Source organism: Manis javanica, chromosome 9 (genome assembly GCF_040802235.1).
Source record: "Manis javanica isolate MJ-LG chromosome 9, MJ_LKY, whole genome shotgun sequence".
In the NCBI taxonomy this organism is placed as follows: Eukaryota; Metazoa; Chordata; class Mammalia; order Pholidota; family Manidae; genus Manis; species Manis javanica.
This window is the reverse complement of record NC_133164.1, coordinates 87,909,446-87,929,044: the sequence shown is the minus strand read 5'-3', so window position 1 is coordinate 87,929,044 and position 19,599 is coordinate 87,909,446. Positions and strand designations below refer to the sequence as shown.

Genomic DNA, 19,599 nt, shown 5'->3' with positions numbered 1-19,599 from the left:
CTCCCTAAAGGGAAAAAGAGAACACTGGATCACAAATATATTTATATAAAAATTCACATACACACAATACACACACACACTCTTACCATGTTTCTTTCCACCTTATCAACATATTCTGGATTTTTATCTATGATCTTAGAGCTTGCTTTAAGGAGTCACTGGTTACATCAGATTATTTGCTTTCTTTAAGGCTCTTTCTTCTACACACTAACTTTATTTGCCACTAATGAAAAATAATAAATATCACCAACCTATTGCCACTTGGATATTGTACTACAATGTCATGATCTTCATCAATGCCACAAACAGTTCCAGTAGTAGTTAAAGTCTCAAACATGCCATCAGTCCATCCTCCATGACCGTGCTGCAAAGACTGTACAATTTCTAGGTCAAGATCTATATTTACCAGGTCACCAATCTGCAGTCCACCCGGATTCCTGTTGCCATTCTGCTCACCTGTTGACAGACGAAAAGGATAATCACAGCAACATGCAAATGCAGTTTTAAACAAGAACAAGCTCTATGTATTTTAGTTTTAATTACCATTAAAAATGTTTTGAGAATATGCTGTAAGATTCTAAAACTAGAGAGCTTTAAAAAAAATAAAGAAAATAGACATCAAGCTCAAAAACTGAAATAATATGATGATTTGTAACAACAACTGAACAGGAGTAGAATCTACAAAAGACTACGCAATCCTCTATCAAAGCACAAAGTTCTAGGTATTGAAAGTATCACTTTTCTACCTGGATGACTTGTTGACTATCACTGCAAAAACAACAATTAGAGGGTTACCGACGCTAGAGAATATGAAGGCAAACCCTGGAATTAAATTTTTCTCAGAAGTGCTTATTAGCACTACTTTTTAGCAAATCATTGCTGTAAATTTTGCCTATTAAGTATTTTTAAATATTTCAAAGTCCAGTTATTTTCAAAGCTACTCCAGGAATAATTATTTATGTCAACAATAAAACACTATGTTGAGAGACCTAAAATGTGTATGTTGATTCCACACTTCTTGTGAAGGCAAGACACAGACCAAGAAAATTTCTGAAAGCAAGAGAAATGGATGATCTCATCAAAAACATTAATAATTTCTTACACTTTCTCCCTTTTTTAAAAATAAATTAAGGTATACTGGAAGAAAACAGCACTTTTTGGCAAAAAGGCAAGCCCAATGACTCAGAAAGAGGAACACAGGGTTCACATTAAGAAAGAATGCCTACAGAGACCAAAGAGTTTCTCAGAAGAATGTTCACTTTGGCAACAATAAAGAATCTATAAAATGAAGGCAGTTCAGTGTTCTTCATCTTTGATACATTAAATTATACTTATTATATTACCTTAGTCTTTGAGCTATTCTTGTAGTAAGGTCATTTTACAGAAATTCCAAGGAATTTAAAAAGCATAAATTGTCAGAACCTATTATCAATAGCAACAGAGATATAACAGTGACAATCTAATAACAAAATTTTTCACCAATATAAGTTTATGACTAAAAGACAAAAGCTTTTAATATATTATGATATATAAATGGCATAACGATTCTTAAGACATGACAACTCTTTCAAAGTCTAAGTCTTTAAAAAAAGAACAAATACTTTAAAAACAAACTACAATCAAGAAGATATCTCTTTAAGTAACTTTAACAGTAACTAATTTTTTAAACTTAATTTTAAACATTTTTCAGATTTTTACTAATTTTCTCTAGTTTGCTAACTCACCTAGCACAGGACAATGATCTCTGTAAAAAGAACCTCCTTTGGCATCCTGGACACACTTTAGATCAGACTAAGAAAAGAAGAAAAATCACTCTTGAAAACTTCAAGTATAGCTCAATACCTAAAACAGGCAAAAATGTTCATTCATTGAAAAGCAGAAGTCAAGAGTAGCTCTGGGTTAACAGTCACACTGAACACTGCTTTAAAAGCATCCATTAAATTTTATAAACCTGATTTTCAGGAGGTCACACTTTATTTACTTTACCTTGTCTTTTAAGTTCAAAATTACAATGCTCAGATCTTTACAATTATAATATTTTCAAAAACACATGCTTTAAAAAAAAGGACCTCAACATATAAAAACTGTGTTGAGGGTAGGAAAAAAAAGATGGCACTGTAGGAATGTAAGGTAAAAGCCACCTCCCAAAATCACATGGAACATGAAAATACAGCAAATACAGCTAGGCCTGAAATTAACCTAAAGACTGCAGAACTGACCGCCTACATGTGGAGAAGAAGAGAAGATCCTACAGAAAAGGGTAAGTGACAAAGCCCTGATCTGGTGGAACTGAAGCCCTCCCCCAACCCCAGCCCACAGGCGGGAGGAAGAGAAATGGATTGTGGAGGGAGCAGAAGCCCAGGACCCTGAACACATGGCCCTGGAGATCTACTCTGGGAACATGAGCCCACATTCCACAGTGCCCTGGTAATTGGTGGGGTTGGACAACAGACATGGGCAGAACACTCAGGGACACTGAGATCTCAGCCACCTGTGGAGAATAGGCAAGCTCTATAGGCCCTCCTGAGAAAGAAAACAGAGCAGGCAGGTTGAAAGACTTCCCAGAGTGAGAGGGGTGCCAGATGGGCAAGTATTGCACTATGCTCTCTGTTTAGGAGGAAGGTCAGGGGGACAACAAATTGCCAGCCTGCCCTCAGCCCAACAGGTTGGGAGCCCTCAGAAGCTTCAGAGGCTCCATCCCCCTCACTGGCAACACAGCCGGGAGATTCCTGACAGGCCTGAGTTCTGCCAGCCGGCAGTGAAACCAAACTTTACTCCCAGGTAAACAGGTGGAACACCCAGCCTGCTAGGCCCTATTTTGGGCCAGCTGGGGAGCTACGTTCACAGCCCAGCTCCCGGGGCTCTTTCCTCCTGGTAGGCACTGGTCCCACTCACCTGTGTCCCCACCACTGCAGACACTACAGAAATTTAAAGAATTATTAGAGAGTACTATGAAAAATCATATGCCAACAAACTGAACAACCTAGAAGAAATGGACAACCCTCCAAGGTTGACCAAGGAAGAAACAGATAATCTGAATTGACCAACTACCATAAATGAAATCGAAATTATAATTTAAAAAACTACCTAAGAACAAAAACACTGGACCAGATGGCTTCACCACTGAATTTTATCAAAATATTAGAGAAGAGCTAATACCCATCCTCCTTAAAGTTCCAAAAAGTAGAAGAGGACAGAATACTTGCAAACTCATTCTATGAGACCAGCATCACTCTAATACCAAAACCAGGCAAAGACACCACAAAAAAAGAAAACTACAGACCAATATCCCTGATGAACACAGATGCAAAAATACTCAACAAAATATTACCAAACCAAATTCAAAAATACATCAAAAAGATCATTCACCATGACCAAGTCAGATATATCCCAGGATGCAAGGATGGTACAATATTTGAAAATCAATCAACATCATACACATCAACAAAAAGGACAAAAACCATGGGATTATCTCCATAGATGCTGAAAAAGCATTTGACAAAATTCAACACCTATTCACGATAATAACACTCAACAAAATGGGTATAGAGGGCAAGTACCTCAACATAATAAAGGCCAAATACAACAAACCCACAGCCAACATCATACTTAACAGTGAAAAGCTTAAAGCTTTTCCTTTAAGATTGGGAATAAGACAAGGATGTCCACTCTCCCCACTTTTACTTAATATAGTACTGGAGGTCCCAGCCACAGCAATCAGACAGTACAAATAAATAAAATGCATCCAGATTAGTAAGGAGGAAGTTAAACTCTCACTGTTTGCAGATGACACTATACATAGAAAACCCTAAAGACTCCACCAAGAAACTATTAGAATAACTGAATTCAGCAAAGTTGCAGGATACAAAATTAATACACAGAAATCTGTTGCATTCCTATATACTAACAATGAATTAGCAGAAAGAGAAATCAGAAAAACAACTCCATTTACAAGTACATCAAAAAGAATAAAATACCTAGGAATAAACCTAACCAAAGAGGTAAAAGAACTATTCTCTGAAAACTATAAGACACTCATGAGAGAAATTCAAGAAGACACCAATAAATGGAAATACATCCCATGCTCATGGATAGGAAGACTTAATATTGTCAAAATGGCCATCCTGCCTAAAGCAATCTACAGATTCAATGCAATCCCCATCAAAATACCAAAAGCATTCTTCAATGAACTAGAACAATAGTTCTAAAATTCATATGGAACCACAAAAGACCCCAAATAGCCAAAGCAATTCTGAGAAGGAAGAATAAAGTTGGGGGAATTATGCTCCGCAACTGAGAGCTCTACTACAAAGTTATAGTAATCAAGACAATTTGGTACTGGCACAAAAACAGACCTGTAGATCAATGGAACCAAATAAAGAGCCCAGATATAAACCCACACATATATGGCCAATTAATATACAATAAAGGAGCCATGGATATACAATGGGGAAATGACAGCCTCTTCAACAGCTGGTGTTGGCAAAACTAGACAGCTACATGTAAGACAGTGAGATTATTGTCTAACTCCATATACAAAAAAGACCTGAATGTAAGTCATGAAACTATAATACTCATAGAAGAAAACATAGGCAAAAATATTTTGAATATAAACATGAGCAAATTTTTCATGAACACATCTCCTCAGGCAAGGGAAACAAAACCAAAAATGAACAAGTGGGACTTCATCAAACTAAAAAGAACACTATCAGCAGAACAAAAAGGCATCCTACAGTATGGGAGAATATTTTCATAAATGACTTATCTGGTAAGGGGTTGGAATCCAAAATATATGAAGAACTCACATGCTTCAACAACCAAAAAGCAAATAACCCAATTAAAAAATGGGCAGAGGATCTGAACAGACACTTCTCCAAAGAAGAAATTCGAATGGCCAACAGACACATGAAAAGATTCTCCACCTCATTTATCATAAGAGAAATTCAAATTAAAACTACAATGAGATATCACCTCACACCAGTTAGGATGCCCAGCATCCAGAAAACAAGAAACAACAAATGCCTGGCGAGGATGAGGAGGAAGGGGAACCCTCCTACAGTGTTCGTGGGAATGTAAATTAGTTCAACCATTGTGGAAAACAATACGGATTTCCTCAAAAAACTAAAAACAGAAATAACATTTGACCCAGGAATTCCACTCCTAGGAATTTACCCAAAGAAAACAAGATCCCAGATTCAAAGAGACATATGCACCCCTATGTTTATCGCAGCACTATTTACAACAGCCAAGATATGGAAATAACCTAAGTGTCCCTTAATCGATGAATTGATAAAGAAGATGTGGTACATGTACACAGTGAAATATTATTCAGCCATAAGAGGAAAACAAATCCTACCATCTGTAACAATGTGGATGAAGCCAGAGAGTGTTACCTCAATGAAGCCAGGAGGAGAAAGACAAGCACCGAATGATTTCATTATTTGTGGAGTATAAAAACAAAGCAAAACTGAAGGAATAAAGTAGCACTCACTGACTCTGAGAAAGGACAAGTGGTTGCCAAAGAAAAGAGCTTGGGGAGGGTGGGTGGGGAGGGAGAAGAGGATTAAGGGGCACTATAATTTGCAATCACAATATAGATAGGTCATGGGGAAGGCAGTACAGCTGGGAGAAGACAAGTAATGACTCAATAGCATCTTACTACACTGACAGACAGTGACTCTGGTTGGGGCGGGTGGGGCACATGAGGACTTGGTAATATGGGCAAATGTTGAAGCCACAGTGTTGTTCATGTGAAACCTTCATAGGATTACATATCAATGATATAATAAAAGAAAAAAGAAAACAAATTTTATAAGAAAACAAATGTACTATTTAATAATCTGAGTGGGGAGGCAGATGTGGTATAATGAAAAGTAGAGAAAATGTGAACTTAGAAAAGCAACCATGGGAGTTTCTGTGAAAATCTACAGATTTACTTAAAAGGGCCTAATAGCACCTGACATATATACAGTAGGTAATCAGTATATACTGATCTATTAAGAGAGGAGATCCTTTATACACAGACACACAATATACACAGAAACACACACAGGACCCAACTCTCTTTTACTTTGCCACTGGAGAATCACATTTAGTTCAATGCTACCCAAAGAGACACAGGGGTCAAATTGTTGTAATGTGATCTTTAACCTCACAATTCCATTTCTAGGAATCTATCCTATGGAAATACACCTATAAATGTGCAAGGACATACACATAAGGATGCTTACTTAGACACTGCTTGGAACAATGAAAAACAAAAACCAACTCAGATCATCAACAGAAATCTCATTAAAGAAATCATGGCATAACCACACAAAGGAGTACTACTCAGCCATCAAAAAGGGGCTCAATCTATCTATATATATATATACTACTCTTTATGCATATATACCACATAAGGCTTCATGTGAAGCAAGTTACTAACCAGTCAAAATCCTAAAAAATTCTATAATTTAAAAACAGGGGGGGCAGGAAGATAATAGTGAAAGACTGATAACCCCTGCTATAGTCAATTATAAAAACTGGCAAGAAAAGTGTTTAGATTCACATTGCTAGCTTTTATCTGTAAATGGAATACATTAAAGCAAATGGACAGTGTGGCATTTTTCCCCTCTTAACATGGGACATAAAATAACTGAAAAAAATTAAATTTAAAGAATTCTTTGAATGAGGAATGTGTTCAAGATAGGAAAGGAGATAAGACATTAATATTCTGGCATTAATATAATATTTAATTATACTATATAAATTAAATAGCTGACATCAACATGTGAACAATGATCCACAAAATGCAGACATATAGGGCAATCCACTGACTAAACCAACATCATTCTCCTAAGCTCTTATTTAATGTGGTTCTAAGCCAATAATTTTCAACTATCAATACTACACTTTTAAAATACAGGGGAAAAAAATTTCCCTAAAAATAATTCTAACTTTAACACTTTTGTAATTTACACTTTTACCATCTACCAAAGCACAGAATACAAATATACCATAAAAACCTCATTATACTACTATTCTCTGTCGTGCCAAGAAGCAGTCTTATAGATCATTCCAAACCTTTTTGATAGCTTCTAGTAAATAAACACCCAACTTAACATTCATAAGGGATCCACTCTATATGATCAACATATAGTAAGTTACCCAAAAATTAACTGAAGGCAAAATCTTATTTACTATTAAACAGTTTATACATTGTAAAAATGCAGTTTATTAAATTCTCACTTTAAAAGATTTTCCTCCTATTGCATATTCATAATTCAGATAGCTATATTTTGGCAAAAGGTAACAACAAAAGAAAAATAAATAAAAGAATACAATATGGGCTATTATTTCCCTCTTTTCATCCACCCAGTATTTTCACCTTTCACGGTTCTTATTACTCACCATGCCCTCAAAGCCAACTCTGTAAAGGTTCTTAGCACCATTATCCCAGAGAACATAAGCTGCGCTATGTGGGCTTGATGCACTCCAGTCTTGGATTTCTGTTACCTACAAGAATTTTTGAGAAAAGCATTTTTTTTAATGGAAGGGGAGAGTTTAGTTATTTTAATTACATTTAAATTTTAAAAATCATTTCAGCTATCATGCTGTATAACAGGATCATGAAAAATACTTGCCACATGTATGTCACTTCTACATACAACTGGATTATAATTAGAGACATATTTCCAGAATTATAAAGTGATTTCTAAAACCACGGTAGAAATTTTAAATTGGGAGGTTTAGCAATTACAGTAATAGATTATCAGAAAATACATAATTGAATACAAAATTTAGAATCTATTTCTAAAGGTTTCAAAAAGAATATATTATTTTAAACCCATTATTCAATATAAAATTTAAAGTCTTTGACCAAGTACCCCAAACAATTCAAGATAAACTTGCTATCTGGTCTGTTGAGATGCACATGGCTCAATGGCAATATTCAATGAAATTGAATTGCTTTTGCTTCTCCAGCACTATCCTTTAGTTGCCCCAAAAAGCAGTCTGTGGGCATCTAAGCAAAAACGCCATGCCTACAATGGAAACCCAGACACAATCTCTAGGCCACACATTCAACAGACTGATGTAAACTCATCTGATATACAAAAAATATAAGGAGGTTGCTACTGCTTAAGGGCCAAGAATCAATGGCACAAAAATGACACACAATGAGCAGTGAACAGATATCCTCAAGTAAGCCAGTCTACAGCTAGGAATGGAAAGCTACACATGTAACACATTGCAGTTCTCCACCATGAGCCTTATAATCACTCACCTTCATAATTACTTAAAAATGCCAGGCTAATGTTAAATATAATTTTTAAGTCATGACTTTAAAAACAGACTACTAGATATATGATGACCCTTTCATTTTCACCCTGTAATAGAGAAATCATTTTGTTTTATGGTGTTTTTGTGAAGATGAAAAGATTTTATGTTTAAGATTCATTTGAGAAATATTTCAAGTTATTAGTTAATGAGACCATTTATTCTTCTCGGTTTATAAACAAACCATAAACATAAAACATACGAAACTGAAGAATAAGAATAAAATGAGTATCAGCCTAAGAAAAAGCATATTGCCAGTATTTTTCCAGCCCCGTGTGCCTCTCATCAATCCATCCTCCTGCTCCCAACAGAGGGTAACTACCACCTCGAGCTTCCAGTCCATCACTGCCTAGCTTTGCTTTAAGACTTTTCACAACTAACCACTATGTAACCTTACAAAATAACAGTTTCTAGTACTCTAAAGTCAAACATGCAATCTTAAGCAAGAAATTCCTTCTGATTCTAATACAGACGGAGAGGGTAGAGGCTCAAGATGGCGGTGTGAGTAGAGCAGTGGAAATCACCTCCCAAAACCATATATATTTTTGAAAATACAACAAATACAACTATGCCTAAAAGAGAGAACAGAAGACACAGTACAATAGCCAGGCTACATCTACATCTGCAAGAATTCAGCATCTCACAGAAAAGGGTAAGATACAAAGCTGTGACCCAAGCACTTCCCCCACCCCAGCTCACTGGTGGGAGGAAAGGAGTCAGAGCGGGGAGGGAGTGGAAGCACAGAACTGCTAAAAACCAGCCCTAGTAATCTGCACTGGGAGCACAGACACACATTGCATGGTGTACTGGACATTAGAGGAATGGAAAAGTAAAATCCGCGAGCGGGTCCCCACAGCCAGCTCCCTGGGACAAAAGAAAAGCAAGTGCTTTCTTAAAGTCTTAAAGGGGCAGCGGCTTAACAGCTGGACAGAATTGTCCCGGCACACTCAGCCCAGAAGGCTTGGAATCCTGAGGAACTTCAAACGCCCAACCCCCTGGGGGGTAACACAGCCCCGAAGCCCCTCACGGTGGTAAGCAGTCTGCCATTCATTCACCCCAGCTGGCACTGCTCCACCACAGCAGCAGAGGAGCCAGAAAGTGGCCCCACCCACAGCAACCACACACTCTCCTCCCAGCGCGCAGCTAACTGCAACAGACCCAGAGGCTAGTGCCGGCGCATAGCTGCCCAGCACAGACAGAAGGAGCCAGAGCAGACACAAGGGGCACCGTTCTCGCAAGAGAATACACCCAGCGCGCCTGCCACTCCCCACAGGGCTCTGGGCTACCCGGAGGGCTGCCCCACCCACAGCAGCTCAGGAGATTATTATCCCACAGGCAGCTCCCTGTCTGCGAGTAACCGACACAGGCAGCAGAGAAGGGCATGGCAACCAGCAAGTAGGAAGGGACTTTGTTCTCCTAGCTGACACACGCGCCACCTGCCTACAACTACCTCTATTGCCATGAAAAGGCAGAAGAATCTGGTCTAGTCAAGAACCCCTCAGACAACCCAAGAGAGAGGGCCTGGGGAGATAGATATAACCAATCTTCCTGAAAAAGAATTCAAAATAATATAACCAATCTTCCTGAAAAAGAATTCAAAATACAGGTCATAACCATGCTGATGGACCTGCAGAGAAATATGCAAGAGCTAAGGGATGAATTCAGGAGGTAGATTACAGAAATGAAACCATCTCTGGAAGGACTTAAGAGCAGACTGGATGAGGTACAAGAGACTGTTAATGGAATAGAAATCAGAGAACAGGAATACAGAGAAGCTGAGGCAGAGACAGATAAAAGGATCTCCAGGAAAGAAAGAATATTAAGAAAACTGTGTGACCAATTCAAACAGAACAATATTCGCATTATAGGGATACCAGAAGAAGAAGAGAGAGTAAAAGGGATAGAAAGTGTCTTTGAAGAAATAATCGCTGAAAACTTCCCAAAGCTGGGGGAGGAAAGAGTCTCTCAGACCATGGAAGTCCACAGATCTCCCAACACAAGGGACCCAAGGAGGACAACACCAAGACATATAATAATTAAAATGGCAAAGATCAAAGAACAAGGACAGAGTAATAAAGGCAGCCAGAGAGAGAAAAAAGATCACCTAAAAATGAAAACCCATCAGGCTATCCCCTATATGGACTACACCTCTGACTGCCAAAAGCCCACATAGAGGCTCCTATTGCAGGCTCCATAGTACTTGCAGCCGTACTACTTAAGCTAGGCGGATACGGCATACTACGCATCACATCAGACTTTTCAGCAGAAACCTTACAGGCCAGAAGAGAATGGCATGATATATTTAATGCAATGAAACAGAAGGGCCTCGAACCAAGAATACTGTATCCAGCACAAATACCATTTAAATATAAAGGAGGGATTAAACAATTCCCAGAAAAGCAAAAGTTGAGGGAATCTGCCTTCCACAAACCACCTCTACAGGGTATTTTAGAGGGACTGCTGTAGATGGAAGCACTCCTAAGGCTAAATAGATGTCACCAGAGAAAATAAAATCACAGCAAAGAAAGCAGACCAACCAAATACTAACTAAAGGCAAAAAATAAAATCAACTATTCACAAAAGCAGTCAAAGGAAACATAAGAGATTACAGAATAAAACATCTAACATATAAAGAATGGAGGAGGAAGAATAAGGGAAAGAAATAAAGAATAATCAGACTGTGTTTATAATAGCTTAATAAGAGAGGTATATTAGACGGTTTGATAGTAAAGAGGCTACCTTTGAACCTTTGGTAACCACGAATCTAATACAGATGGATTCTAGTTGTTTTAAAAATAGCAATGTTAGATTAAATAAGTCTGTACTTTTATGAGGGAATAGTATTTGTCTAAAACACAAGGACTAGAAATTTTATTTAAATCAAGTCATCCTAAATTTCAAATTACTTGGGATATAAGTTCATTAGTCAAGATCTTAATCACTAAATGAAATTCCTTCATTTGTTAGTATGATTCGATTCATTATTGAAGAAGAAACAACGTGGCATGAAAAAATAACTGCATTAACTTTATACTTTCAATTCTCATTAAGAATGGCTGCTAAAACTATTCAATAAATGTTGCCAAGAAACTTCAAAAGTGACGAATTGACAACACCTGCAACCATTCATCAATCTTAATGTCACTAACAGCAGAATAATCAGACTTTATGTGCTTTTGATGTGACTGATGTAAGATAAAAGAACACAGCACCTGTGAGGCATTCTTGCCAAAATAAAATCAAACCTGAATCTAATCAAACCTCTACACCTAACAACTAGTTTATAAGAAATGCCAGGGCTAGCGGAACAAGTTAAATACCGTAAATCAATCAGCCAAATCTAAAGAACCTGGTTTCTTCAACAAGTAAATGGCATTTTTTTAAATGCCCATAATTTTCAAAGTTAGGTCATGGGTGCCTGGCAATTGTTACACTATTCTTTCTACACCAGTTATTACTGAAATTTTCCACAATATATTTTTTAAAGAAATATATCTAGTGTACCTATGTGAAACACTTAATTGACAAATATTCAAAAGCATTTAAAATATTAAAACAAGTCTTGAAATACTAACATAGGTAGTGGTACCAAAAAAAAACCCTTTGAGAATACACTACATACTTCCATGATGTCTTTACATCATGCTTGTCAAAGCCTACACTTAACATGTTTATTGTTGTGTGTGAACTCATTATCACCATTCAAATTAGGGTACACGTTGGCATATGGTGAGCCACAGACTGCATCAGTATTGCAACATCAGCCTGGGTTGGTACACGCCCCTCATACAGCTCATACTAGAGATACAGCTAAATACATGTGTTGATGGTGGTGGGGTGGCAATTTCTAACCTCGAAAAGAATTCACTACACAATATTCATGTGGGTTAACTAGGGGACTGGGATAGAGCAGGCAGCACTGAAGGAAAAAAGGGGACTTAAAAACTTTCTTCATTCAAGTGGACACAAAAAAAGTCAGACAATGAAAATCACACTTAAATCTCCAAAACGTGCTTCAACAATGTTTCCCTGAAGATTTAGTATATTAAGTTCCCTCACTCAGTTACACTTACAAGATGGTTTTATTTATTTTTCACTTTATACCATTTTACCAACCTAAGGATACACTGGCCAAGTGAGCCTGGGCCAAATTCTGAAGTGCACTTGGCTTGTTTGGACTATATAATAATGAGGTTCCCACCCTCTCCCCCACTCTCCATTCCCAGCCACCTAGATTAGCTGAGGTCTCTCATCTCACCCTAGTATATTCTGCTTTGACCTACTACTCTAAAACTTTTAGACCACAGTAAGCTGACAAGCAAAATATACATAGTAATTCATCCCCTCTGACCATGTTTCTGCCCAATGCTCAGCACCTAGCCCATTCTTCTGCCCTGCCTGAGGTCCTGTGTTATGCCCTGTGTTTCCCAGGACTCACCAGTGACCCTCCCACAGACTACACCAGAACACTCTTGTAAACTTCCAGGGAATCAAGGCAGGTTACCCAGAGGCTCTGTTCAGTTTATATTCTGGCAGTTTTCATCCAAAAATGGCAGTGCTGCTCTGTCGTTAAAATAGCTAGATTTGTGGTTTTCCAAAAATTAAATCCTAAATGCAGGACACTACACTAAGTCATATAACAAAAAAAACAATGGAACAACAACAGCAAATGTTTCTTACCTTGGGGGGCTTGCAAGTGGGAAAGGGTAAACAGAGGCTTTTAAAGATACTCGTAACAGTCCATATTTTTAATATAGTAAGATCAAAAGTGTTCATTTTATTACTATTCTTTTAACTTTTACATACATTTTATAAATTCTTCTGTGTGATATAAGACTGCTATAACGGTTGTATGAATTGCTCACTGCACAAGGGGCCTCATTAAGGAGGAGAGTAGGGACTGACATCCAGCCCAAGCTGCACTTAATGAGACCTGTGCATGGCAGCAAGGCTGTTCCAGCCCCTATCCCCAAAGGGGTGGCCTTTTCTCTGTGACTGGCTTGCCAAGCACGTCCCCATAGCACTCCATCCACCTAGAAGTGGCACCCTTTCCAAATTCATACTGCTCTGCTTTTCTTTTTAGAGCAGTACTTCTCAAACTTTAATGTGCAATAAATGACCTAGGGATCTTGTTAAAATGAAGATCTTAATCTGGAGGGTCTACAAAGAATGGAACCTAATACCTATGACTACATTTCTAGCAAGTTGTCAGGTGACACTAATGCTGCTGGTCCACAGGGTACACTAGTCACAGAATTTACATTTTTTTCTATCTCACCTAATTAGAATATAGGTTTCAGGAGAGTAAAAACTTTGTTTTCTTTATTGTTATATCCCTGATGCTTGAAATAACCCTGCGAATAATAAATGTTCAATAAGTATTTACTATATTATTTTTAAAAAGCAAGTTTGCTTCCTTAATAAAAATTAAAGTACTTAAAATATAATGACTAAAATACATGTTTGACTTCCAAATATTAAAAGTAGACCTTCAAGTAAAATCAATATAGTAACAATATTGTGAATTTAGAAAACACCTACTTTTTTAAAACATTTAAAATTTTTTAATTCAAAAGAATCTATATAGCACAAAGTTATACAAGAAATTTTAAGTTCCTGTAAAAAATTCCTCAAATGACACAGACTTTAAAACCATCATTCCTCAATACTAAAAACAATTTTTTCAAGAAGAGTGGGACTGATAGTGATGGACACCTAAGTCTCAAATGTGAAATGTTACTCATTTCAGTACTTCCAGCATCAAGTGTAATAGAGTATACACATTTAATATTTGTTGTCTGAATCAGTGAATGAATAATCAGCAAAAGCAATACAAAATCTAAAATAAATAAAACCAACAACCCATTCACCCTAATATCTCTACCTATCCTGCCCCATTAAGCAGGCTATATAAAATCCCCTTCAGATTAACTGCTATGACTGACCCCTAGACAGCCCTACACACTACCTGAGAAGGGTAACAGGACAACAAAATAACTGCCTATTACCCACTCCAAAATAGGCCTTTAAGGGAAGAGAACACAGAATAAGTAAATTCAAATGAAATTTTAATATCAAGGAAGTAGAGATCGTGATACTGCTAGGGAGGACTGGCCCAAACAGGATATTTAGAGAGGCATTCTGGCAACAAATTGGCAATATGAAACCTAAAGCTACAAAGGTAAAACCTACCCAAGGACTTTTGTAAGCAGTGCCAATACTTGTAACAGAGCAGAAACTATCTTTTCTTCCATACTAAAATTAAGATTTTAAAAATTATTATTGGCATAAGAAAAAAATGGGACAAGAAATTCAACTATGGTAGTAATAAAAATTTCCTGAACATTCCATATGCTAGAATAACATGATTTATTTAAAAATATTTTACCTTTCCTCTGCGTCCATTTCCTCCATCCTGATCTTCCCACTGCCAGTCCACTCCTCGTACCACTCTGGCACCTGCAAAGATCCCTCTGGCTGTAATCTTCTTAGATTTTCTACGAGACTCCAACAGAACCCTAAAAATAAAATTACTTATTTTCAAATTTATGTAAAAATAGGTAACAGTTATTTGTTTCTTAAAATTACAAACAGGTTATTTTGAAAATACAAAAGATTTTTCTTTCTTCTGGTCAATATCACAATAGCATGCTACAGGAGTATAGCATTCCACAGAGCTGATGATGACAGTAGTGGCTGGAGTAATAATGGCTACTATTTACTGAGGTTTTACTAAATATGTAAAGCACTTACAGAGGTGTAAAGTCTGTTACACTCCTTAAGAGGAAGGTATTGTCATATTATTCATTCTACAAATAAGAAAACTGAGTCTCAAAGAGCAAAGTAATTTACCTAAGGTCACAAAAGTCAAACAGTAATGGAATCAACATATGAACCCAATCTACTTTCAGGTCCTTCACTTGCACTACTTTAGAGATGGCAAATTCAAATTCCTACAAGTGTCTGGCAAGTAATGTAAGTTAAAGCCTAAGAAAGACAGCACCACAACAATGACAAAATGGCAAGTGGCACTTGACCTCATACTCAGGAAGATAGCAGGGAGTGGCAGGGACTTTGGTGAACTAACACGATTTGTGAAGGATGGAGGGGGGTACTCCACTATTTCAGCCAACTGTTGCCAAGAACAAATACAAGCCTATTGTTGATAGACTTCAGACTGATAGGGGGAGAGGTATCAAGAATTCATAAACCTACATTTTTTGCATGAAATTACCTGATTTTAAAAGGTTAGCAATTGTTTAAAAATTCAGAGGACTGTATATGCCAAGTAAAATATATCTGTGGCCTGGATTTGATGTAAACTGTCTTTGACCTAAACAAAGTTGGGCATACTTACAGAAGACTCTGGACTCTGAAAGATCCTACACTTAACTACCTGGACCAGTTGGTTCTCCAAGGACATCTACCCCTTATTCTTCTACATCCTTCTCATTCATAAAATCAAGAAAGTTTGGGTTTTTTCCCTTCTGTTCTTCTAATTTTATCTCATTATTTTATTCATTTTCAGAATGTCTTTGTCATACTCTAATTTTGAAAACTGAAAGCAAAAGACAAAAATAAATAACTTGTTCAAAATTACTCAATTAATAAACAGCAGAACCAGGATTTAAACTGGAACACTCTGACTTCATAATCCATTTTTCCTACTCCTGCTGCTTCCTAAAACTGGTCAGATTCTTGCCTCTATGTACTATCCTTATCTACATGAGAGCACTGAACAAGCTGAACTGTACCCATTAATAATCAGTATTCCTCTATTTTTGCTCCTAAACACTTAATACATATCTGTAAATGTAGTCTAAAATGTCACATGATAAATCAGTCTTGATCAAAAAATCCCTTAAGCTGTTGCTTAAACTCCTTAAGAACACTGTCTTATTTACCTTCAAATTTACACAAGTATACTATAGGTGTTTTAATAAACACCTGCTGATTCAATCAATGGGCCCTAGTGTTCATCTGGAAGCAATTAACAGCACAGAATGCATAGTGAGAAGAAAATAATCAGCCTCTCTTGGGCTGTCCTTGCACTTCCAAACACTGAGTAGTGCCAAGTCTCTACACTAGAGAAAGAACAGCCCAGATTATCTTGGAAAAATACACATAGCTCCATCTTCACAGAACTTTTCTCCCTATATGGCCAGCCTGGTCCACACCCAGCCTTGCTACCTGCTACCTCCTGGTACTGAACCAGCTGCCAGAAGCTACTTCCAACTCCTATTTTTAAGGCTGAATAGTATTAAAAATTGAATACAAACAAGGAATTGCAAAAGAAGAAAAAATTGTTTCCCCTACCGCTCACTTCCTGGTGTAGTAATTCTATAAAAGCGATGCCTCAAATGATGTTTATCTCCATGATAGCAAACTGTGCACAAGTCATAATTCGTACATTCTGCACATTTCCATCGAATACCAATGATTGGTTGCTGACGGCAGGTATCACACATGGTTCCATCATGCTTGATGCCTAGTAAGAGCCAGGGCACATAATTACATTAATTACAACTATTATTTACTTGATATTATTCCCTGGGGCAAAAAATAAGAACAGAGCATTTCACAAAGTATTTCAACACAGCAGGAAATAATATTTCAAATGTACCAATGTAGTTTCAAAATAGATTTCAAATACTTTAATCAGTACAAATTCAGACTAAACATTTTTTACCCCTTCTTTTTTCATTAGTAAGAACATTTCTCAGTAGCACTTTCTTCGCTTTCATCCACAAACTGAAACTTAAGTCCAATCTAGAGAAAGAAGGAAGAACCTTTTACCACCAAGTTGATGTTTCAGACCAAATCCTCAGAAATCTTTTGAGGAATTTCAACCTAGTCCACAGGTATACTACAAAAGACAAGACAGTTCTACCCTCAGAGTATCATGGAAACAATCTATCAATTAACATAAGGATTCACCCCTAGGTAGTGACCACTTTCTCCCCATAAACAATAAACTTCAGAGAATGATTACCAAGCAAGTTTCCCAGCTTCAAAGGAAACTATAATTTGTTATTTGCTTGTTTCCCTTAAGGAACAAGAAGCAGTAAATGCTAGAAAAAGAGAATTAACCCTTCGTAATATCATGTCCACTAAAAATGTTCACATGAATTTGATGACATAAACATTAAAACTATAAAAGGTACCATTATAAAATCATGAAAATAACATTTCAGGATACCCAAAACTGTTCCCCAGTGTACCCCAATATTCCCTAATGTCCCTTTACTATTCTGTTATATTGAGATCACTTGTTCAACAAATTAAAACTAGCAGTTTTATGAACAACGCATGGCTTGTGAACATCAGTGTCACTACTTTATGAACACAAGCTGCCGTCAAACACAGTGTTGAACTACTAGCAAGGGCTGTGTTGTCCAAACAACACTGACACTGTTTCATGGATTCAAGTTATGGCTCTGTCACTAGCTATCTTTACAACCTTGAAATAGTCATTTTAACTCAAGTATCTATATTTAACTGAAGTATTTTATTTTCAAAATAATTGGGTGGGAACAAAGGGGAAGGTAAGGTTTAGATGAAACAAGATCGCTCGTAGTGAAGTTTCACGGGGGGTTGTTATATTATTCTGTTCTTTATCAGTTTAGAAATTTTCCATAATCAAATGAAAGGAAGGAGTCATCTTAGTTCTCAGAACCTCAGTTCCCTCTGGAGGAGGCAATATGTTCTTTAAAGGTAAGGGATAGTCTAAGAATCAAGATAACAAAATCAAGTACTGCTAATAAAATGGTATTATGTACCTCTACAAAAACTAACACAGTATTGCTATTTTCTGATAAGGAAAAAAAACTATGTAATTCACTTCCTATACCCAGGTTTAAAATCCCTCTGAGGAAGGTAACCAGATTCTAAATAATGAGCCAAACATGAAGAGAAACTTGTATCTGAGCTGAGAAGGTTAAGAAGAAAAAAACGGAGGGAAGGTAGGAGGGAAGCTGGGATGCCTACTGACCTACCAAAGAGGACTGACACCCAAAGCCAAACATGCCGTGTGTGCAATTCCAGTGCAGCCTCCCATCACACAAATGCTTGACTGCAGGGACAGGGAAGACGCCAGACATCAGTACCTACTGATTCATTCTGGAACTATTTATTTACTGTTACTGTGGGCAGGCGTCTGCCACTTTCAAAAATCACTTTTGCTATAGTCTGGAGAACAAAAGAAAGAAAACCAAAGTGGCTATCAAAACAAAGTGAAGTCGTAAGAAGCTCGTGAAGCACTCCAGGTGAGACAATGGTGGTTTAAGTCAAGGTGATGACAGAGTGGAAAGAAACAGAGTCAAGACAGATTTAGGACTTGGTGGATATGGTTAGAAAACAAAAGATGTAGAATAACAACAACAAAAAAAAAAACAGGTATAAATGAGATCATTTGGGAGAAAACAAGTATTAGAGATATTTAGGAACAAACAGTAAAATAAACTAAAATCTAGAACTGCTCTGCTTAAAAAACAGAAAGGGAACCACCAACAAAAAAAATAAATAAGCACAGTAATTTAAAAATGCAAGCCCAGGCCACCACTGATAGAAACTCATCTAAGAAACCAAATAGGAAAAAGAAATCAGGTAAAGTTTCATCGAAATGGTGGATGACTAGAACTTACAAAGGGAGAAAGAAGAAATCTCAGAAGAGCACAGAGTGTGTTCAATGAACTAAGGGCAGCTTTATTTGTTTGGCAGGAATATGAAATATAGTCAGAGACCTAGAGATGAGTTACAGCGTTAGGACAGGAAATAAGACATGACTTCTGACTTATATATTTAAATTGTTGCATTAAATGGTAAAAACAAGGGTAAGTGATTTAAGCTAGCTTAAAACTTATTAGCTAGATAATGTTCAGAATTAACTGAAACTACTCTGGGACCAATATTCTCTTCTATGAATTGAGAGACTACTTGCTTTCCTATGTGTTACGGACTAAATGCGTCTCCCCTAAATGCGTCTCTCCTCTAAATGCACATGTTGAATCCACAGTGTGATGGTATCTGGAGGTGAGGCCTTAGGGAGGGAACCAGGTTTAGATGAGGTAATGAAGAGCAGGACCCCATAAAGGTGTTAATGTCCTTCTAAGCAGAGGAAAAAAGACCAGAGGTCTCTCTGCACCATGGGAGGACACAGCAAGAAGGCAACAGTCCCAAGCCAGTAAGACAGCCCTCACCAGGAAATCAAGTTGGCCAATACCATGACCTTGGACTTCCCAGCCCCCAAAAAAGTGAGAAATAAATTCCTTTGTTTAAACC

The 19,599-nt window shown here is 37.2% G+C and overlaps 1 protein-coding gene across 1 annotated transcript in view; it reads right to left on the bottom strand.

Annotated features, from left to right (window-relative positions):
- Nucleotides 1–19,599, bottom strand: part of MIB1 (MIB E3 ubiquitin protein ligase 1) — a 146,038-nt gene that overhangs the window by 93,682 nt on the left and 32,757 nt on the right. Inside the window, exons 2-6 of the mRNA XM_017657469.3 lie at nucleotides 16,636–16,807; nucleotides 14,708–14,837; nucleotides 7,393–7,497; nucleotides 1,725–1,791; nucleotides 252–456 (exon numbers count right to left, since the gene is read on the bottom strand). Of these exons, the coding sequence (XP_017512958.1) occupies nucleotides 252–456; nucleotides 1,725–1,791; nucleotides 7,393–7,497; nucleotides 14,708–14,837; nucleotides 16,636–16,807 (679 nt within the window). The remainder of the gene's footprint in view (nucleotides 1–251; nucleotides 457–1,724; nucleotides 1,792–7,392; nucleotides 7,498–14,707; nucleotides 14,838–16,635; nucleotides 16,808–19,599) is intronic.